The sequence below is a fragment of the Rhinoderma darwinii genome, chromosome 1, assembly GCF_050947455.1.
Source record: "Rhinoderma darwinii isolate aRhiDar2 chromosome 1, aRhiDar2.hap1, whole genome shotgun sequence".
Lineage (NCBI taxonomy): Eukaryota > Metazoa > Chordata > Amphibia > Anura > Rhinodermatidae > Rhinoderma > Rhinoderma darwinii.
This window is the reverse complement of record NC_134687.1, coordinates 493689305-493705825: the sequence shown is the minus strand read 5'-3', so window position 1 is coordinate 493705825 and position 16521 is coordinate 493689305. Positions and strand designations below refer to the sequence as shown.

The 16521-nt window shown below is 45.5% G+C and overlaps 1 protein-coding gene across 1 annotated transcript in view; it reads right to left on the bottom strand.

Annotated features, from left to right (window-relative positions):
* SUSD2 (sushi domain containing 2) overlaps positions 1–16521 on the bottom strand; it is a 279345-nt gene that overhangs the window by 5985 nt on the left and 256839 nt on the right. Inside the window, exon 28 of the mRNA XM_075835489.1 lies at positions 9796–9892. Coding sequence (XP_075691604.1) covers positions 9796–9892 — 97 coding nt within the window. The remainder of the gene's footprint in view (positions 1–9795; positions 9893–16521) is intronic.

Here is a 16521-nt window from a genome sequence, read left to right as displayed (position 1 = left end):
GAGGCATTAGGAACAAGTTCAATGGGGCAGTCATAAGTCCGATGTGGAGGCAGCGTCTCAGCCTCCCTTTTGCTGAAGACATCTGCAAACTGAGCAAACTGGGCTGGGGCAGTCCCACAAATGACTGAGGTAGAGGAGACTGGACAGGATGGATCTGCAACAGACAACGACCAAGGCACTTGGAGCCCCATTGGAGAACATCTCCAGAATTCCAGTTGAAGCCAAGGCAGGCCCAGCAGAACAGGATTGATGGCCTTGGGCAAAACAAGGAAAGAAATTAGTTCCGAATGAAGGACTCCAACCTGGAGCTTCAACGGCTTGGGTTTAGAAACGATGGGATCAGGCAGAGGTAGTCCATTCACAGAGGCAACAGACAAAGATGTCTCCAGGGGAACTGTGGGCAACTGAAGATGATCCACTAGCTCCTTTTGGATGAGGTTTGCCGCAGACCCAGAGTCAACATAGGCAGAAACCCGATGCATCCTCTCGCCGGATACTAGGGTCACAGGAATAGTCAGCTTGGAACAGAATGCTTTATTAGGTACCATTACACCTAGGGTTGGTCTCTCCAACCAATCCTAGGCAATGGGGTCTCTCTGGCTTCTGGGGACACAGACGCACAATATGGCCTCCAAGGCCGCAATACAGACAAAGTCCAGAAGTGCGTCTGCATTGTTTCTCCTGGATAGACAATTTGATATGGTTCATCTGTATAGGATCCTCTGGTGGGATGACTGAGTAGTATAGTAAGGATTGCTGGAAAGTAGAATCCAGCCTAGGAAGTTCTCTCTCCCGGAGAACCTCTTGGGAACGCTCCCGGATCCTCATGTCAACCCGGGTGGCAAGCAGGATAAGATCGTCTAGGGTAGATGGCAGATCGCGAGTGACCAGCTCATCCTTAATCCCCAAAGACAGTCCCTGACAGAATGTGGCCACCAAAGCCTTGTTGTTCCAGGTTAACTCAGCAGCCAGGATACGGAACTGAATGGCATAGGATCAGCAGAGATGCAGCAGCCGAAGAAACTCTCCCAGGTTCCGCAAAGATCGAGCGGAAGGTCCGTAAGAAGCATTGCAAGTCTCTGGTCCCTGATGTTCCCACAGAGGATTAGCCCATGCCAGGGCTTTGCAAGTAAGGAGAGAGATGATGAAGGCAATTCTGATATCATCCGAAGAGAAGGACCTGGCATGTAGTCTGAAGTGGATCAGGCACGGATTCAAAAATCCTCTGCAGGTCCTCAGGTCTCAGTCATAGCATGGAGGTAGCGGCAAGAAGCACAGGGGTCGGCACTAGTACAGACAGGAAGTGTAGCAGGAGGAATAGCAGGAATTGGTGCGGTGACGACTGTAGTTGGAGCAAGCAGCCGATGGGCAATGGCGTTCACCGACAGGAGGAGTTGGTCTTCCCGTGACTGGAGGTCTTGCATCTCAGCCAGCACGGCTTGTGTCGTCAAGGTCTCAGGTTGACCAGCGGGGTCCATGGCCTGAGCGTACTATCACAGTTTGTGGGTATGTGGACCCACTAGGCCGCACCGCAGTAGCAGGGAGGCAGCTGGCCAAACAACAGGGAACCCCAGCAATACAAAGTCCCGCAGAAGGGTACCTGGATAGTCCAGACAGTGGCCACAGCTCTGGCACGGATGGAGGTGGGTGCAGCAGGTAACGCCAGACTTGGCGGATGACAGCAGGTGCCTCAGGTTGTGCCAGACGTGGCGAATCCCTTTGGACGTGGCGGATGACGCAGGAGGACGTGGCAAACAACAGCAGGTGCAGTAGACACGACTCCAACTAGTAGGCACAGGAACAAGAACACAGCACGGGATACAGGAACAGGTAACAGGGCACGGGTAACAACTGGAACGGGAAACACTAAGGGACCATTTGCAAGACAGACTTGGGATATACTAACAACGCTCAGGCAAGGATCAGTCGGGCTGAGGCCTTCTTATAGTCCAGGAAATCATGTGTGTTGATGATGATTATTTTCTACATGTGCGTGCGATGGCCCTTTAAGAGCGGGCACAAGCGTGCACGCACACCCTACGGGACACAGCGGACCGGAGCGGAAGAGAGCGCTGGCCTTTCCTGGGAAGGAGATGGGGACCAGCGCTCACAGATCCATGGCTGCGGGCGTCAGGTGGTGAGTAGACTCGACAGCCCGCGGCCATGGACGCTACAAGGACGAAGTGGGGGACGGTATCGCACTGTCTACAAGGGGGAGGTGGGGGGGCTGTATGGCATGAGCTACAAGGACGAGGTGGGGGATTATGGCACTGTCTACAGGGAGGCTGTATGGCAAAATCTACAGGGGGCACTATACTGTGTGGGGGCCACTAAGCGGACATTATACGGTGTAGGGGTACTACAGGTGGCATAATACTGTGGGCACAAATAGAGGACAAAATACTATGTCCTTTAAGGGGTTGTAATATATTATTATTATACTGTATGGGGTCACTAAAGGGGCATTATAATTTTTTTATGGGGCATTTTTTTCATGATGGGGGTGGAGCGCCGAAAGATCATTTCTCACGGGGCACCATCTATCCTAAGGCCGGCCCTGTCTGTATGGTCCCAGGACATCCAAAGGCCTAGACTACACAAACCCTAAAGATTACATTACATTCCTATACACTAACTGGACATGTAAAATTCTGATGAGACGGCAAGCCAAAAAGCGAAAATTGTTCCATTTGCTAGGGATCTAACTCTGAGGACCTGATTTAGCTGTCCGTGTATCTGCCTGTAAAATTGAGTTAAAAAAAGCTGTGATTATTAATCTTTCCCTTAATAGAACCGCAGCACTAAAAATTAAATTTATTTTTTCCCCCTGAAGTCATTTTATTTGGTAGTCAGGCATAGAAAATCACTACATCCCCTTACCACAGTGTTCTTCCACATCAAAAGGCAGTCACAAATGCCACCAGCAAGTAAAAAGCATTTAGGGTTTGTGTGTATTTTAGCTTTACGCTTTAGGTCTTTGGATGACTGAAAATCACACACCAGCACTATCCAGATAATTTTATAATGGAAGCCATGACACTGTCGGATCCATCATACAGACACCAATGATGTTACAAACTTACATTGAGGTCTGTCGTGGTAGCCGTTGTTTTGATGGGAAGAATAGCGCTGCATGCATGGCAGTTATTCTATATGCAAAAAAAGAGCTCTAGATAAAGCCATTAATAAAAGAGCTCTAGATAATGCTATTAATAAAAGGGCTCTAGATAACGCTATTAATAAGGCTTGGTTCACATAACCGTTCGGGCTCTATTGTGACGTTCCATCAGAATAGAGCCCTGGCTGTAACAAACGGAAACCATAGGTTTTTGTTTCCATCACCATTGATTTCAATGGTGATGGATCCGGTGCCAATGGTTTCCATTTGTCTCAGTTGTGCAAGGGTTCCGTCGGTTTGACGGCATCAATAGCGTAGCCGACGGATAAGTGAATGAAGCCTAAAAGGGCTCTAGATAAAGCTATTAATATAAAGACTCAAGATAAAGCTATTCATATAAGGGCTCTAGATAAAGCTATTAATAAAAGAGCTCTAGATAACGCTATTAAAGGGCTCTACATACAGCTATTAATAGAAGGACTCTAGACAAAGCTATTAAGAGGGCTCTAGATAAAGCTATTAATAAAAGAGCTCTACATAACGCTATTCATAAAAGGGCTCTAGGTAAAGCTACTACTAAAAGGATTCTATATAAAGCTATTAATAAAAGGGCTCTAGATAAAGCTATTACTATAAGGACTTTAGATAAAGATATTAGTAGAAGGGCTCTAGATAACACTATTATTAAAAGGGTTCTCAATAAAGCTATTAATAAAACAGATCTAGAGAATGCTATTAATAAAAGGGCTCTAGATACAGCTATTAATAAAAGAGCTCTTGATAACGCTATTCATAAATGGGCTCCAGGTAAAGCGATTACTAAAACGATTCTATATAAAGCTATTAACAAAAGGGCTCTAGATGACACTATTAATAAAAGGGTTCTCGATAAAGCTATTAATAAAAGAGCTCTAGATAACGCTATTAAGAAAAGGGCTCTAGATAAAGCTATTGTCAAGTCCATGGCTGCAGGCCGTCAGGTTCACTCACCTCCTAACGGCCGCAGCTATGGGTCGGCGAGCGCTGGCCCCAGTCTCCTCCTCGGGAGACGCCAGCACTCACTTCCACTCACCTCGGCAGTGGTTCCGTAGGGTGCGCGCGTTCTTAAAGGGGCAGCGCGCACCGGACTTTAATGTTAAATTATCCCATAAGCACCCTGGACTATAAGAAGGGCCCAGCCCTTTCCTGCAGTGCCTGAGCGTTGTTTGTCGTATCCTAGTTTGTCTAAGCAAATGGTCTCCCAGTGTTTTCCAGTTCCCAGTGTATCCTGTGTCCTGTATCCCGTGCTATCCTGGTCAAGTGCTGTTCTGTAGTCATGCTGTGCTGTATTCCACGCCTGACGTTTACCCGCTGCCTAGTCCCAGCCGAGCCTGCCTTACTACTGTCACAGCTGCCACAGGTACCCTATACGAACTATAGACTTTGACCTGCGACCTATTGGCCAGCTGCCATACTGCCAAGGCGGTACGGCCCAGTGAGTCCATGAACCCTACGTGACAGTACACTCAGGCCATGGACCCCGCTGGTCGATCCAAGACGACGTCACAAGAGATGCGGACGAATATGCTGGACCTCCGGTCTCGACAAGACCAACTCCTCCAGGCCTTAAACATTCTCGCATGTCGGCAGAAAGCACGAGCTGCCGTTCCTCCTACTACACCTCCTGGCAGTGTTGATCCTCGTTTTTCTTTGCCACTTCCTGACTGCTATGATGGAGACGCAGGTACCCGTCCTGGATTTTTTAACCAGTGCCAGATCCACTTCAGCTTGTTCCCTATGGCATTTTCGTCTGATGGCGCAAGGGTCGCTTTCATCATCTCTCTTCTTACTGGCAAGGTTCTTGCATGGGTAAACCCTATTTGGGAGAGACAAGGACCAGAGACCTGTGACTTCCAGGGGTTCCTCCGGATATTTCGCTCAGTGTTTGAGGAGCCCGGACGAGTCTCCTCTGCAGCGGCTTCCTTGCTGAACCTACGCCATGGAGTCATCTCTGTGGGCGAGTACGCCATCCACTTCTGCACCCTGGCGGGATAACTGTTGTGGAACAATGAGGCCCTGGTGGCTACATTCTGGCATGGACTGTCTCCTAAAATTAAGGACGAACTTGCCGCTCGAGACCTGCCATCTACCTTGGACCTCATCCTTCTGGCTGTCCAGATTGATAGAAGGCTCCGAGAATGGCTCCAAGAGGTTAGTTGGGAGAGAGCTCTTCCTAGTCCCTACCTTGCAGCAACCCCTGTCGTCCTCAGATGCCGATCCTCCTAAGGAATATGTGAGGAAGGACCAATGTAAGATATCTACCCAGGAGAGACAACGCAGACGCACTTCGGGACTGTCTTTATTGCGGCCTTGGAAGCCATCTTGTGCGTCTGTGTCCCCAAAAGCCCCAAAGCCTAGGGTTGGTAGGAAAGACAACCTTTGGCAAAGAAGGACTCGCGTCTAAATTGTCCATAACCGTAAACATAGTGTCCGGTAGGAAAACGCATCAGGTCTCTGCGTATCTGGACTCTGGATCCGCTGCTAATTTCATTTGTAGAGACCTGGTGGACCTTCTTCAAATACCCACTACCCCTCTGGAGAGACCATTGATGGTTGCATCAGTAAATGGACTACCTCTGCCAGACCTAGTTATAGCTGTGACCAAGCCGCTGAGGCTCAAAGTAGGGGCTCTCCACTCCGAACTTCTATCGTTCTATGTCCTATCCAAGGCCGTTAACCCCGTGTTGCTGGGCCTGCCTTGGCTCTGACTAAGAGGTTCTCCAGCGAGACCCTGAATGTCACAGCCGATGCCTGGTACAGATTCATTCGGCTCAGCCTCCTCTGCCTCGGTCATTGGCAGAATTGCCTGGTCATTATGCTGCATTCTCGGACATCTTCAGCAAAAGGGAGGCGGAGACACTGCCCCCACAACAGGCGTATAACTGTCCTATCAAGCTGATTCCTGGTGCATCCCTTCCCCGTGATAGGATATATCCTCTCTCCTTGCCAGAGACTCTGTCCATGTCCGCCTATGTTAAAGAGAACTTGGAGAGGGGCTTTATATGGAAGTCTTCCTCCCCGGCAGGAGTCGGGTTCTTCTTCGTCAAAAAGAAGGATGGCCACCTGCGTCCTTGTATTGACTACCGGGGTCTCAATTAAATCACGGGGAAAAATAAGTGTCCGTTGCCACTGATCTCTGAATTGTTCGATCGTATACGTGGTGCCAAGATTTTTTCCAAACTAGACCTGCGTGGGGCTTACAATCTAATTCGGATTCGTCGGGGTGATGAATGGAAGACAGCATTTAACACCCATGATGGACACTATGAGTATCTAGTAATGCCCTTCAGCCTGTGTAATGCTCCCGCGGTCTTCCAGGAGTTCGTTAATGACATTTTCCGTGACCTCTTCTATGTTTGTGTAGTAGTCTATCTTGATGATTTTTCTTCAGATCCTATGACACATCATGTACCTCAAGTTTTTCTGTGGTTAAGGGAAAATAGTCTGTACGCCAAGTTGGAGAAGTGCGTGTTTGAAAAAGATGCTCTACCTTTCCTGGGCTACATTGTCTCGAATAGAGGTCTCAAGATGGATCCTGAAAAGGTAAAGTCTGTCCTAGAATGGCCATGCCCTCAAGGCTTGAGAGCCATACAGCGCTTTTTGGGATTCGGCAATTTTTACAGACCGTTTATTCTAAACTTTTCCTCACTGACTTCTCCTATCTCTAACCTCACTAAGAAGGGCATGAACGCCAAGGTGTGGACTCCTGAGGCAGAGTTCGCATTCAATAGCCTGAAGAGTGTCTTCACGTCAGCCTCTATCCTCCATCATCCAGATGTTTCTCTACAGTTCTCGTTGGAGGTGGACACCTTCTCTGTCAGTGCTGGCGCACTCCTGTTCCAGAGAGGTTCCAAGGGCAAGTCAATGGTATGTGAATATTTCTCCAAGCTCTTCTCTTCTGCAGAACGCAACTACTCGATTGGGGATCGTGAGTTACTGGCCATCAAATTGGCTCTGCAAGATTGGAGAAATCTACTAGAGGGCGCAACTCATCCCATCCCGATTTTTACGGACCACGAGAACTTCACCTATCTTCAGACGGCCCAACGGCTGAACACTTGTCAGGCCAGGTGGTCACTGTTCTTTACCAAGTTCCAGTTTGAGCTCCATTATCGCCCAGCAGACAAGAATGTGAGGGCCGATGCCTTGTCCAGGTCTTGCCATGGAGATTCCACAGAACATTATTGGTCCGTCTTGCATTGTCTCTGTCAATCCCCTACAAGTTGGGGACATTCCTCCAGGGAGCACTTTTGTGCGCCTGGCTGACAGAGGGAGAATCCTCCGCTGGGGACATTCCTCTAGACTGGCAGGTCACGCGGGGACCCGTAAGACCCGGGATCTGATTGCCCGTCATTTCCGGAGGCCCACGCTGCCCAAGGACATTATAGACTTTGCTTCTTCTTGCTCTGTGTGTGCAGCTAACAAGGTTGCTCACTCCAGATCTGCTGGCCTGCTCCAGCCATTGCCTGTGCCCGATGCTCCCTGGCAGCATATAGCTATGGACTTGATCACTGACCTGCCTCGCTCTACTGGATGCAGTACTGTCCGGGTGGTGGTGGATCGATTTTCGAAGATGGCCCACTTCGTTCCTCTGACCGATCTTCCTTCTGCACCTCAACTGGCCAAGCTTTTCATCCAACACATCTTCATTCTGCACGGCTTGCCGCAGCATATTGTGTCTGATCGGGGGGGTTCAGTTCACCTCGAAGTTCTGGAGAGCCCTCTGCGGACTCCTAAGTGTAAAGTTGGACTTTTGCTCGGCCTACCATCCTCAGTCAAATGGTCAGGTCGAGAGGATCAATCAGATCTTGGAGTACTACTTACGCCACTTCATCTATAAGCAGCATGATGACTGGATACAGTTGCTTCCGTGGGCTGAATTCTCCTACAATAATCACACCAGCGAGTCCACAAGGAATACACCGTTCTTTATCGTCTATGGCCAACTCCCATGAATTCCTTTCCCGGTGCCTGATACGTCCGAGGTACCAGCTGCTGATACTGCTTTTAGGAACTTACTGCAAATCTGGCAGCAGACTTAATCCTCCATCCTGCTGGCGGTCGACCGCATGAAACAGAAGAAGGATACAAGGAGAAGAGAACCTCATCAGTTTCTTCCTGGCACGAAGGTCTGGCTGTCCTCCAGGAATATTCGACTAAGGGTGCCATCATACAAATTTGCTCCCAGGTTCCTCGGACACTTCGAGATCCTGCAGCAGATCAACCCTGTCGCCTACAAGCTTCGGCTGCCTCCTACCCTCAGGATTCCCAACCGGCGGTTCTGAACCGCTTTACCAAGACTCCTAGCCCTGCGGTTGCCTCCATTGGCCCTTCTGACACTTTCGAGGTTAAGGAGATCTTGGACACCAAGAGAGTCAGAGGAAAGACTTTTTATTTGGTGGATTGGAGGGGGTTTGGTCCTGAAGAGAGGTCCTGGGAGCCAGAGGAGAACCTCAATGCTCCTACCCTTCTGAAGAAGTTTCTCTCTCGCTCCGGCTCCAAGAAGAGGGGGCGTAAGAGGGGGGATACGGTCATGTCCATGGCTGCGGCCGGTCAGGTTCACTCACCACCTGACGGCCGCAGCCATGGGTCGGCGAGCTCACTTCCACTCACCTCGGCCTGGTCCCGTAGGGTGCGCACGCACGCTCGTGCCTGCTCTTAAAGGGGCAGCGGGCGCACCAGACTTTAATGTTAAATTAGCCCATAAGCACCCTGGACTACAAGAAGGGCCCAGCCCTTTCATGCAGTGCCTGAGCGTTGTTTGTTGTGTCCTAGTTTGTCTAAGCAAACAGTCTCCCAGTGTTTTCCAGTTCCCAGGGTATCCTGTATCCCGTGCTATCCTGGTCAAGTGCCGTGCTGTATTCCACGACTGTCCTGCGACTCCACGCCTGATATCTACCTGCTGTCTAGTCCCAGCCTAGCCTACCTTGCTACTGTCTGAGCTGCCACAGGTACCCTATACAAACTATAGACTTTAACCTGCGCCCTGTTGGCCAGCTGCCATACCGCCAAGCGGTATGGCCCAGTGGGACCACGAACCCTACGTGACAGCTATTTATATAAGGGCTCTAGATAAAGCAATTCATGAAAGGGCTATAGATAATGCTATTAATACTGTCTGTCCGCATCTAAGTCATTAATATATCCTGATATACAGGTGTCCATCTTTATTCCCAGACCTATGACAGCATGGAGATTACAGAATAATAGTATACCCAGATTTAGAGGTTCGGTATGTTCCATGTACAATAGGTTGTAATACAAAATTTTAATTGTCTGGCCAGAAGCAACTTACTCTAACAATAACAACTAATCGCTGGGGGTTAGAGAAGCCGGACCCATAGCAATCAGACTTCTGTTTAAAACGGGATGTCTTTATGAAACAATCAATTTATGTATTGCATTGGGGTAATCGGGACTTTCCCCATCGTGTTTAGCTGCTACCATATTTTTGTATGGGGAGCCATTTGTTCAAAAAATAAATTACGATACAGCAATTTTAGTTGCAAGTGAATTGTCAGTAGAATTTGCCCTGTGTTACTGGTGGTTACATTTGGGGGCTAAACAACACTAATGTAAAAATATATTTTAATGGAAATGTTTATTCTAGAGTATAACGGTAATGTTCAACCACTTACCTGCTGTGCTTTTTTTCATGTAGGGCAATCAATATTAAGAGGAGTATGAGGGTCAAGAATCCAAACACACATCCAAGGAGAATGCCCAAAGTATTATCTGAAAGGAAAAATATGAATCTACATTTCTGTTTAATGACAAACAGTTTTACAGTTTAGAATTTATTTGTTGATACACATTGTACAGAGAAAATGGCATTAATGGCTAATACTGAGTCTAATCATTTCTGTTTTTTACCTTTTGGATTTCAAACTTCTATTTTATTGCATTTTTTATGGGTTTCCAGGCTTTAACAGTGATGGCCTATCCTTAGGACAGGCCATCAATGTGTGATGTTTGGGGTCCTACCCCCAGGACCATCGATGTCCAGATAGAGCACTGAAATAACTAGACTGCAGTGCCTGATACAGCATCTCTCTTGTCCATTTGACTGTAGCCCAACTACAACTCACAACCATTCACTTGTATGAGGTACTGCAGTGAATATACAATCAAAGATAAAACTACAGCTCACACCCACTCATAGCAGCTGTATCGTTTGCTGAATCCTGTACCCATCAGGTCCGCAGACTGATGGGTTCAGTGAAAGCGGGTCCTGCATGTCTCTGACAGTTCATAACTTAGATGTGCTAGATTACAGGTGGATCCTGCATGGCCACGCTGACACTGAACCCGTCTCTTAGTGAAAGATACAGCTGCTTTGTATACAAGATACAGAGCAGCTGTATCACAAAATGTTAAAATAATATTTAATAAAAACTAATTTGAAAGTTGCACCAAACACACTGACTGACATTTTTATTAAAAAAATAAAAAAAATCACTTTCAAAGGTTTACATAGCCTTTAAACCAGTTAGTGACCGCCGCATAGTGTTTTTACGTCGGTCACTAACGGGCCTTATTCCGATGAAATAGATTTTTTACGTCGCTGCATCGGAATAAGTAAACAGAGCAGGGAGCTGTCAAATCTCTCAGCTGCCAGAGATAGCTGAGGGCTGGGGGTGTCCCTGCTCTAACGTGTGAGATCGGTGCTCAATAGCCCTTCAGATGCGGTGCTCAATAGCGTGCACTGCATCAAAGTGGTTTTGGAGAGAAGGAGGGAGCTCCTTCTCATCCCACTGATACCCGGCGATATGAACGCAGAGTGTCTGTGTCTCCGATGGCAGCCGGGGGCCTAATAAAGGCTCCCAGGTCTGCCTGTAATGAATGCCTGCTAGATCATGCATCTGGCATGACCTAGCAGATGCCTGTCCGTTTTACACTGACAGGCATAATACACTGCAATACAGAAGTATTATAAATGCGATCGGATAATCGCATAGTCAAGTCCCCTAGTGGGACTAGTAAAAAAGAAGTTTAAAAAAAGTGAAAAAAAAAAAACACTTTTCCCCCTTACAAACTGCTTTATTATTAACAAACAAAATAAAGTAATAAAGTTACACATATTAAGTATCGGCGCGTCCGTAACGACCCCAACTATAAACTTATTGCATCATTTAACCTGCACGGTGAACGTCGTAAAAAATAAAATTAAAAAAACATGCAAAAATGGCTGTTTTCTTTGAATCCAGCCTTAAAAAAAATGTGATCAAAAAGTCGCATCTACTCCAAAATGGTACCGATAAAAACGACAAGTCGTCCCGCAAAAAAAAAGCCCTCCTACAATTGCATCGACGAAAAAATAAAAACGTTACGGCTCTTAAAATATGGGGACACAAAAACAAATAATTTTGAAAAAAAAAAAAAAAAAGTGTTTTCACTGTGTAAAAGTAGTAAAAACATACAAAAACTATACAAATTTGGTATCATTGCAATCGCAACAACCCACTGAATTAAGTTATTGTTATTTATACCACACGGTAAACTGTGTACATTTAGGACGCAAAAACGTGTGGCAACGTTTTTTTTCTATCCCCCCCCCAAAAAAAAGTTAATCAATAAATTTTATGTTCCCCAAAATGGTGCTATTAAAAATTACAACTTGTCCTGCAAAAAACAAGACCTTATAAAGATATGTCGACGCAAAAATAAAAAGTGTATAGCTCTTTGAATGAGACGATGGAAAAACTTAAAAAAATGGCTTGGTCACTAAGGTCTAAAATAGGCTGGTCATTAAGGGGTTAAGAAGGGACTATATTGTCAGCTGCCAGAGGGGGAAGGAGACAAAGACTGAATCTGACCAAAGCACTCCCCCAGCAACACAGATCAGCAGGAGCATTAAGGGGGGCACAGGGAAGCAAAATATGATGAAAGATGTATGCTTTCATGCTAGAAGCACTGCAAATAACTTTAAAACTGCTATTAACCCCTTAATGACCAGCCTATTTTGGACCTTAATGACCAAGCTATTTTTTACGTTTTTCAATCGTCGCATTCCAAGAGCTATAACCTTTTTATTTTTGCGTCGACATAGCTGTATAAGGTCTTGTTTTTTGCGGGACAAGTTGTATTTTTTAATAGCACCATTTTTAGGTACATATTATTTCTTGATTAACTTTTATTAACTTTTTTTTGGGGGGGGGGGGGGGGAATAGAAAAAAAATCTGAAATGTTGCCACTCTTTTTTGCGTCCTAAATCTACGCCGTTTACCGTGTGGTATAAACAACAATAACTTTATTCAGCAGGTTGTTACGATTGCAATGATACCAAATTTGTATAGTTTTTGTATGTTTTACTACTTTTACACAGTAAAAACACTTTTTTTTCAAAATTATTTGTTTTTGTGTCTCCATATTTGAAGAGCCGTAACGTTTTTATTTTTTCGCCGCTGCGGTTGTATGAGGGCTTTTTTTTTTTGCAGGTTCGACTTGTAGTTTTATTGGTACCATTTTGGAGTAGATGCGACTTTTTGATCACTTTTTATCACATTTTTTTAAAGTCAGGATTCACAGAAAACAGCAATTTTTCCATAGTTTTTTATTATTTTTTTTACGGCGTTCACCGTGCGGGTTAAATAATGTAATAGATTTATAGTCGGGGTCGTTACGGACGCGGCAATACCAAATATGTGTAACTTTTTAACTTTATTTTGTTTTTTTAATAGTAAAGCATTTTGTAAGGGGAAAAGCTGGGTTTTTCATTTTTTTTCAAATTTTTGTTTTAAATTAACTTTATTAAACTTGTTTTTCACTTTTTTACTAGTCCCATTAGGGGACTATAATATGCGATTCTGCGATCGCTATTATAATACACTGCAATACTTTTGTATTGCAGTGTATTACTGCCTGTCCGTTTAACACGGACAGGCATCTGCTAGGTCATGCCTGCGGCATGATCTAGCAGGCATTCACTCCAGGCAGACCTGGGGGCCTTTATTAGAGCCCCGGCTGCCATTAGAGACACAGACACTCGGCGATCGTATCGCCGGGTGTCGGTGGGAGAGAGAGGGAGCTCCCTCCCTCTCTCCAAAACCACTCAGATGCGGTGCTCGCTATTGAGCACCGCATCTGAGGGGTTAAACGTGTGAGATCGATACGAATATCGATCTCACACGGCAGAGCAGGGACGCTCCCAGCCCTCAGCTGCCTCTAGCAGCTGAGAGCAGGGAGATTTGACAGCTCCCTGCTCCGTTTACTTATTCCGATGCCGCGACGTAAAAAGTCTATGGCATCGGAATAAGGCCCGTTAGTGACCGACGTAGAAACACGATGGGCCGGTCACTAACGGGTTAACAGCATTTCAGGAATTTTGGTATGAAAATGGATTATAGGATAACCCATTTAACATTGTATTTCTCCAAATTTTTTAAGTACTACTGCTTCTAACAATTACTAATAATAATGGTAGCAGTAGCTGACAGTTTACACATTGCTTGAGAAAATATTATTACCTAGGCCTTAATATATCAGTTAGCATATCATGTATAAATAGGAAAAAAATTATTTAGGATGAAATCCCACTTACTGTATTTTTTCAAATTTTTTATAAAATATTTATGTAGTCATTTGAATGTTAGACTACAACAACAATGCTATGTTCTCAATATTATATTGTGTTTTCTCTTTATTTTGACAGTTTAAATGACACTACAATAAAGGAAGATGGTATTGGTTGTACCAGGTGTATTAACATCCTTTTTATACACACATGGTAGTCATCATTTTACAGCCTGATTTCACAACAAATAATCAGAATTTTGGATCAATGACTGCAAAAGTTATCTTAAATTATATAAGAGATATATACCCAGTCTGACCTCACCATGAGCATTTCTGACATTAAATGACTGTAGTGCCATGACATGGAGGAAATCTTTATTTGCAAATGCGTTGTGCTTTTCAAAAAGTTCCTACTTCTCAGAATGTTTATTTGATTTGGGCAACAACTAACAAAGATTAACAAACTGAACTTGTTTGGCAGGACTTTGGCAGTTGTACAGTGCGGGGCAAGCTTTAGTCAAGCACAGACATTTTACATTCTAGTTCTGCGCCACTGAATAACTACTGATTGTGCTTTCTTATTTTTCAATCAAGATACTGGCTCATCTTATATCTATACCCCATTTCTAATCCATTTAATCTTCAGTACTGTATTTTCCAAGAAAGAAACATGAACAGAATGTTCCAATCTTCCTGAGTAAGCATGAGGCAGAGTCTTACAATATACTCATTGATAACTTCATAATAGCCAAACTGAGAGGGTCGAAATACCACCCACCTTTTAAGTTATGGTCACCAATGATGACGTGTTGTAGCTCATTAATACATCGAGAAACTCCATACTAAGACATTTAATTCATAAAGAGGCCTAAAACAAGATCAACTAATCATCACGAGAAGGGACCTATGATGAAGAAGTATATTACAGAACAAAAGGTTTTGTTTAATTTGTGCTGTAGAAGGGATTTTATTATACATCTCCAGTATCATATTAGCTAGTATCCAAGAATTTTTGCCATGACCAGTATACATCTACGAACATTGACTTGTATCTTCTCATCTGTCTTAAAGAGCACTTGTTTTGAGTTATAATCAATTTTATATTGCAATATCGTTTATTTGGAGTCATACTTCAAGAATTTTAACTTAGGAGTAAATGATTCAAAGAGGTTTGCCTACGTGTGAACGAGTCTATGCCCTCTTGCACACGACCGAGTGCCACTCGGGACATTTTTCACAGCACCCGATAGTTTTTACGGACCCATGTACTTCAGTGGTTTTCACGGATCTGACTCACCGATCTGTGGAATGATAGAACATCTATCTTTCTACGGATCACGGATGGTACTCGGGCGGCACACACGGTCGTGTGCAAGCGCCCTAAAGGTTGGATCTTCAGTGAGGGCTTTAACCAATCACAATTTGTGTTGCTCAGCAGATTATTGGAGATCACATGACAGATCAGTCAACTGTCAGCATATAGAGGAAGCTGATAAATGATATGTTGTAAGAGGGCTGTACAAAATGGAATCGCTTATTAACCCCTTCACGACTGTCATATGTTCTAACTGCCGATGCCCAGTGCAGTTAGCACGTGTATAGAGGTCGGCAGCCTGGAAGGGGTTTAATGAGTGCAGTGCTGCATCAGTGTGAGAAGCACTGCACTCTCATGTGTGCCAGGGCTTTGAGAGCCCCGGAATACACCCCCCACTGTAGATAGCATCTCACCCCCGGGGGTTGTGGGTGGCACTATCTACAGCAGAGGGTTGCTATCTAGCATCGCACCCCCCCCCCCCCACTGTAAAAAGCGCCACCTGAACTGACTCTAGGAGCGGAATCCCGGCCATTTGGACAGTGACGTTAGTGGCTCTGTCTAGGAGCTGAATCCACGGCCAGTGCGGTCTGACACCAGGAATTACATTCCTAGACTCAGTTCAGGTGGCGCTATTTACAGTGGGGGGTGCGATACTATCTACAGCGGGGCTGGTGGAGGTTTGCTAGCTACAGGGGGTGGCACCTTCTACAGCGTGGATTGAATGACGACGGGGGCTCCCTCTAGGAGGGGAATGCTTGGCCAGAGCGCTGGCTGGGGTTTCCAATGCTGGAGGGAGCTTAGGTGGCGCCATTTACAGAAGGTTTTGCTGGAGTTATGGGTGGCACTATCTACAGTTGGGGTGTATTCCGGGGCTCTCAAAGCCCCGGCACACGAGAGTTCAGTGAACGAAACAAAACAAAAAAAAAAAAAGGTTTTACTTTAATTTTTAGTGAATTGTTTTCTCATAAAAATTAAAAACACTGAATTAATTAAACTAATCTAGAAAATGAAAGCCTCATAAGTCTTGTAAAAAAAAACAGAGTAAGGCCTCATTTACACGAACGTGATATACGTCCGTGCGACTCGCGTGCTTTTCACGCGGGTCGCACGGACCTATACAAGTCTATGGGGGGCATGCAGACAGTCCGTGAGTTTTGCTCAGCGGGAGTGCGCTGAAAAAAACTCACGTCATGTTCTAAAATTCTGCGTTTTTCGCGCATCACGCACCCATTGAAGTCAATGGGTGCGTGAAAACCACGCAGGTCGCACGGAAGCACTTCCGTGCGAACTGCGTGATTCGCGCAAGAGCTGTCAAACTCTGAATGTAAACAGAAAAGCACCACGTGCTTTTCTGTTTACTAACATCCAAACAGAGTTTCTTAGAGATGAGCGAACCGTCCGAACCGAACTTCACCGGGTTCGGCCGAACTCGTTTTGACCGAACCCGGCAAAAAATGTTCCGGTACGTGACGTCAGGAGACAGTCACTGTCCAGGGTGCTGAAAGAGTTAAACTGGTTCAGCACCCTGGACAGT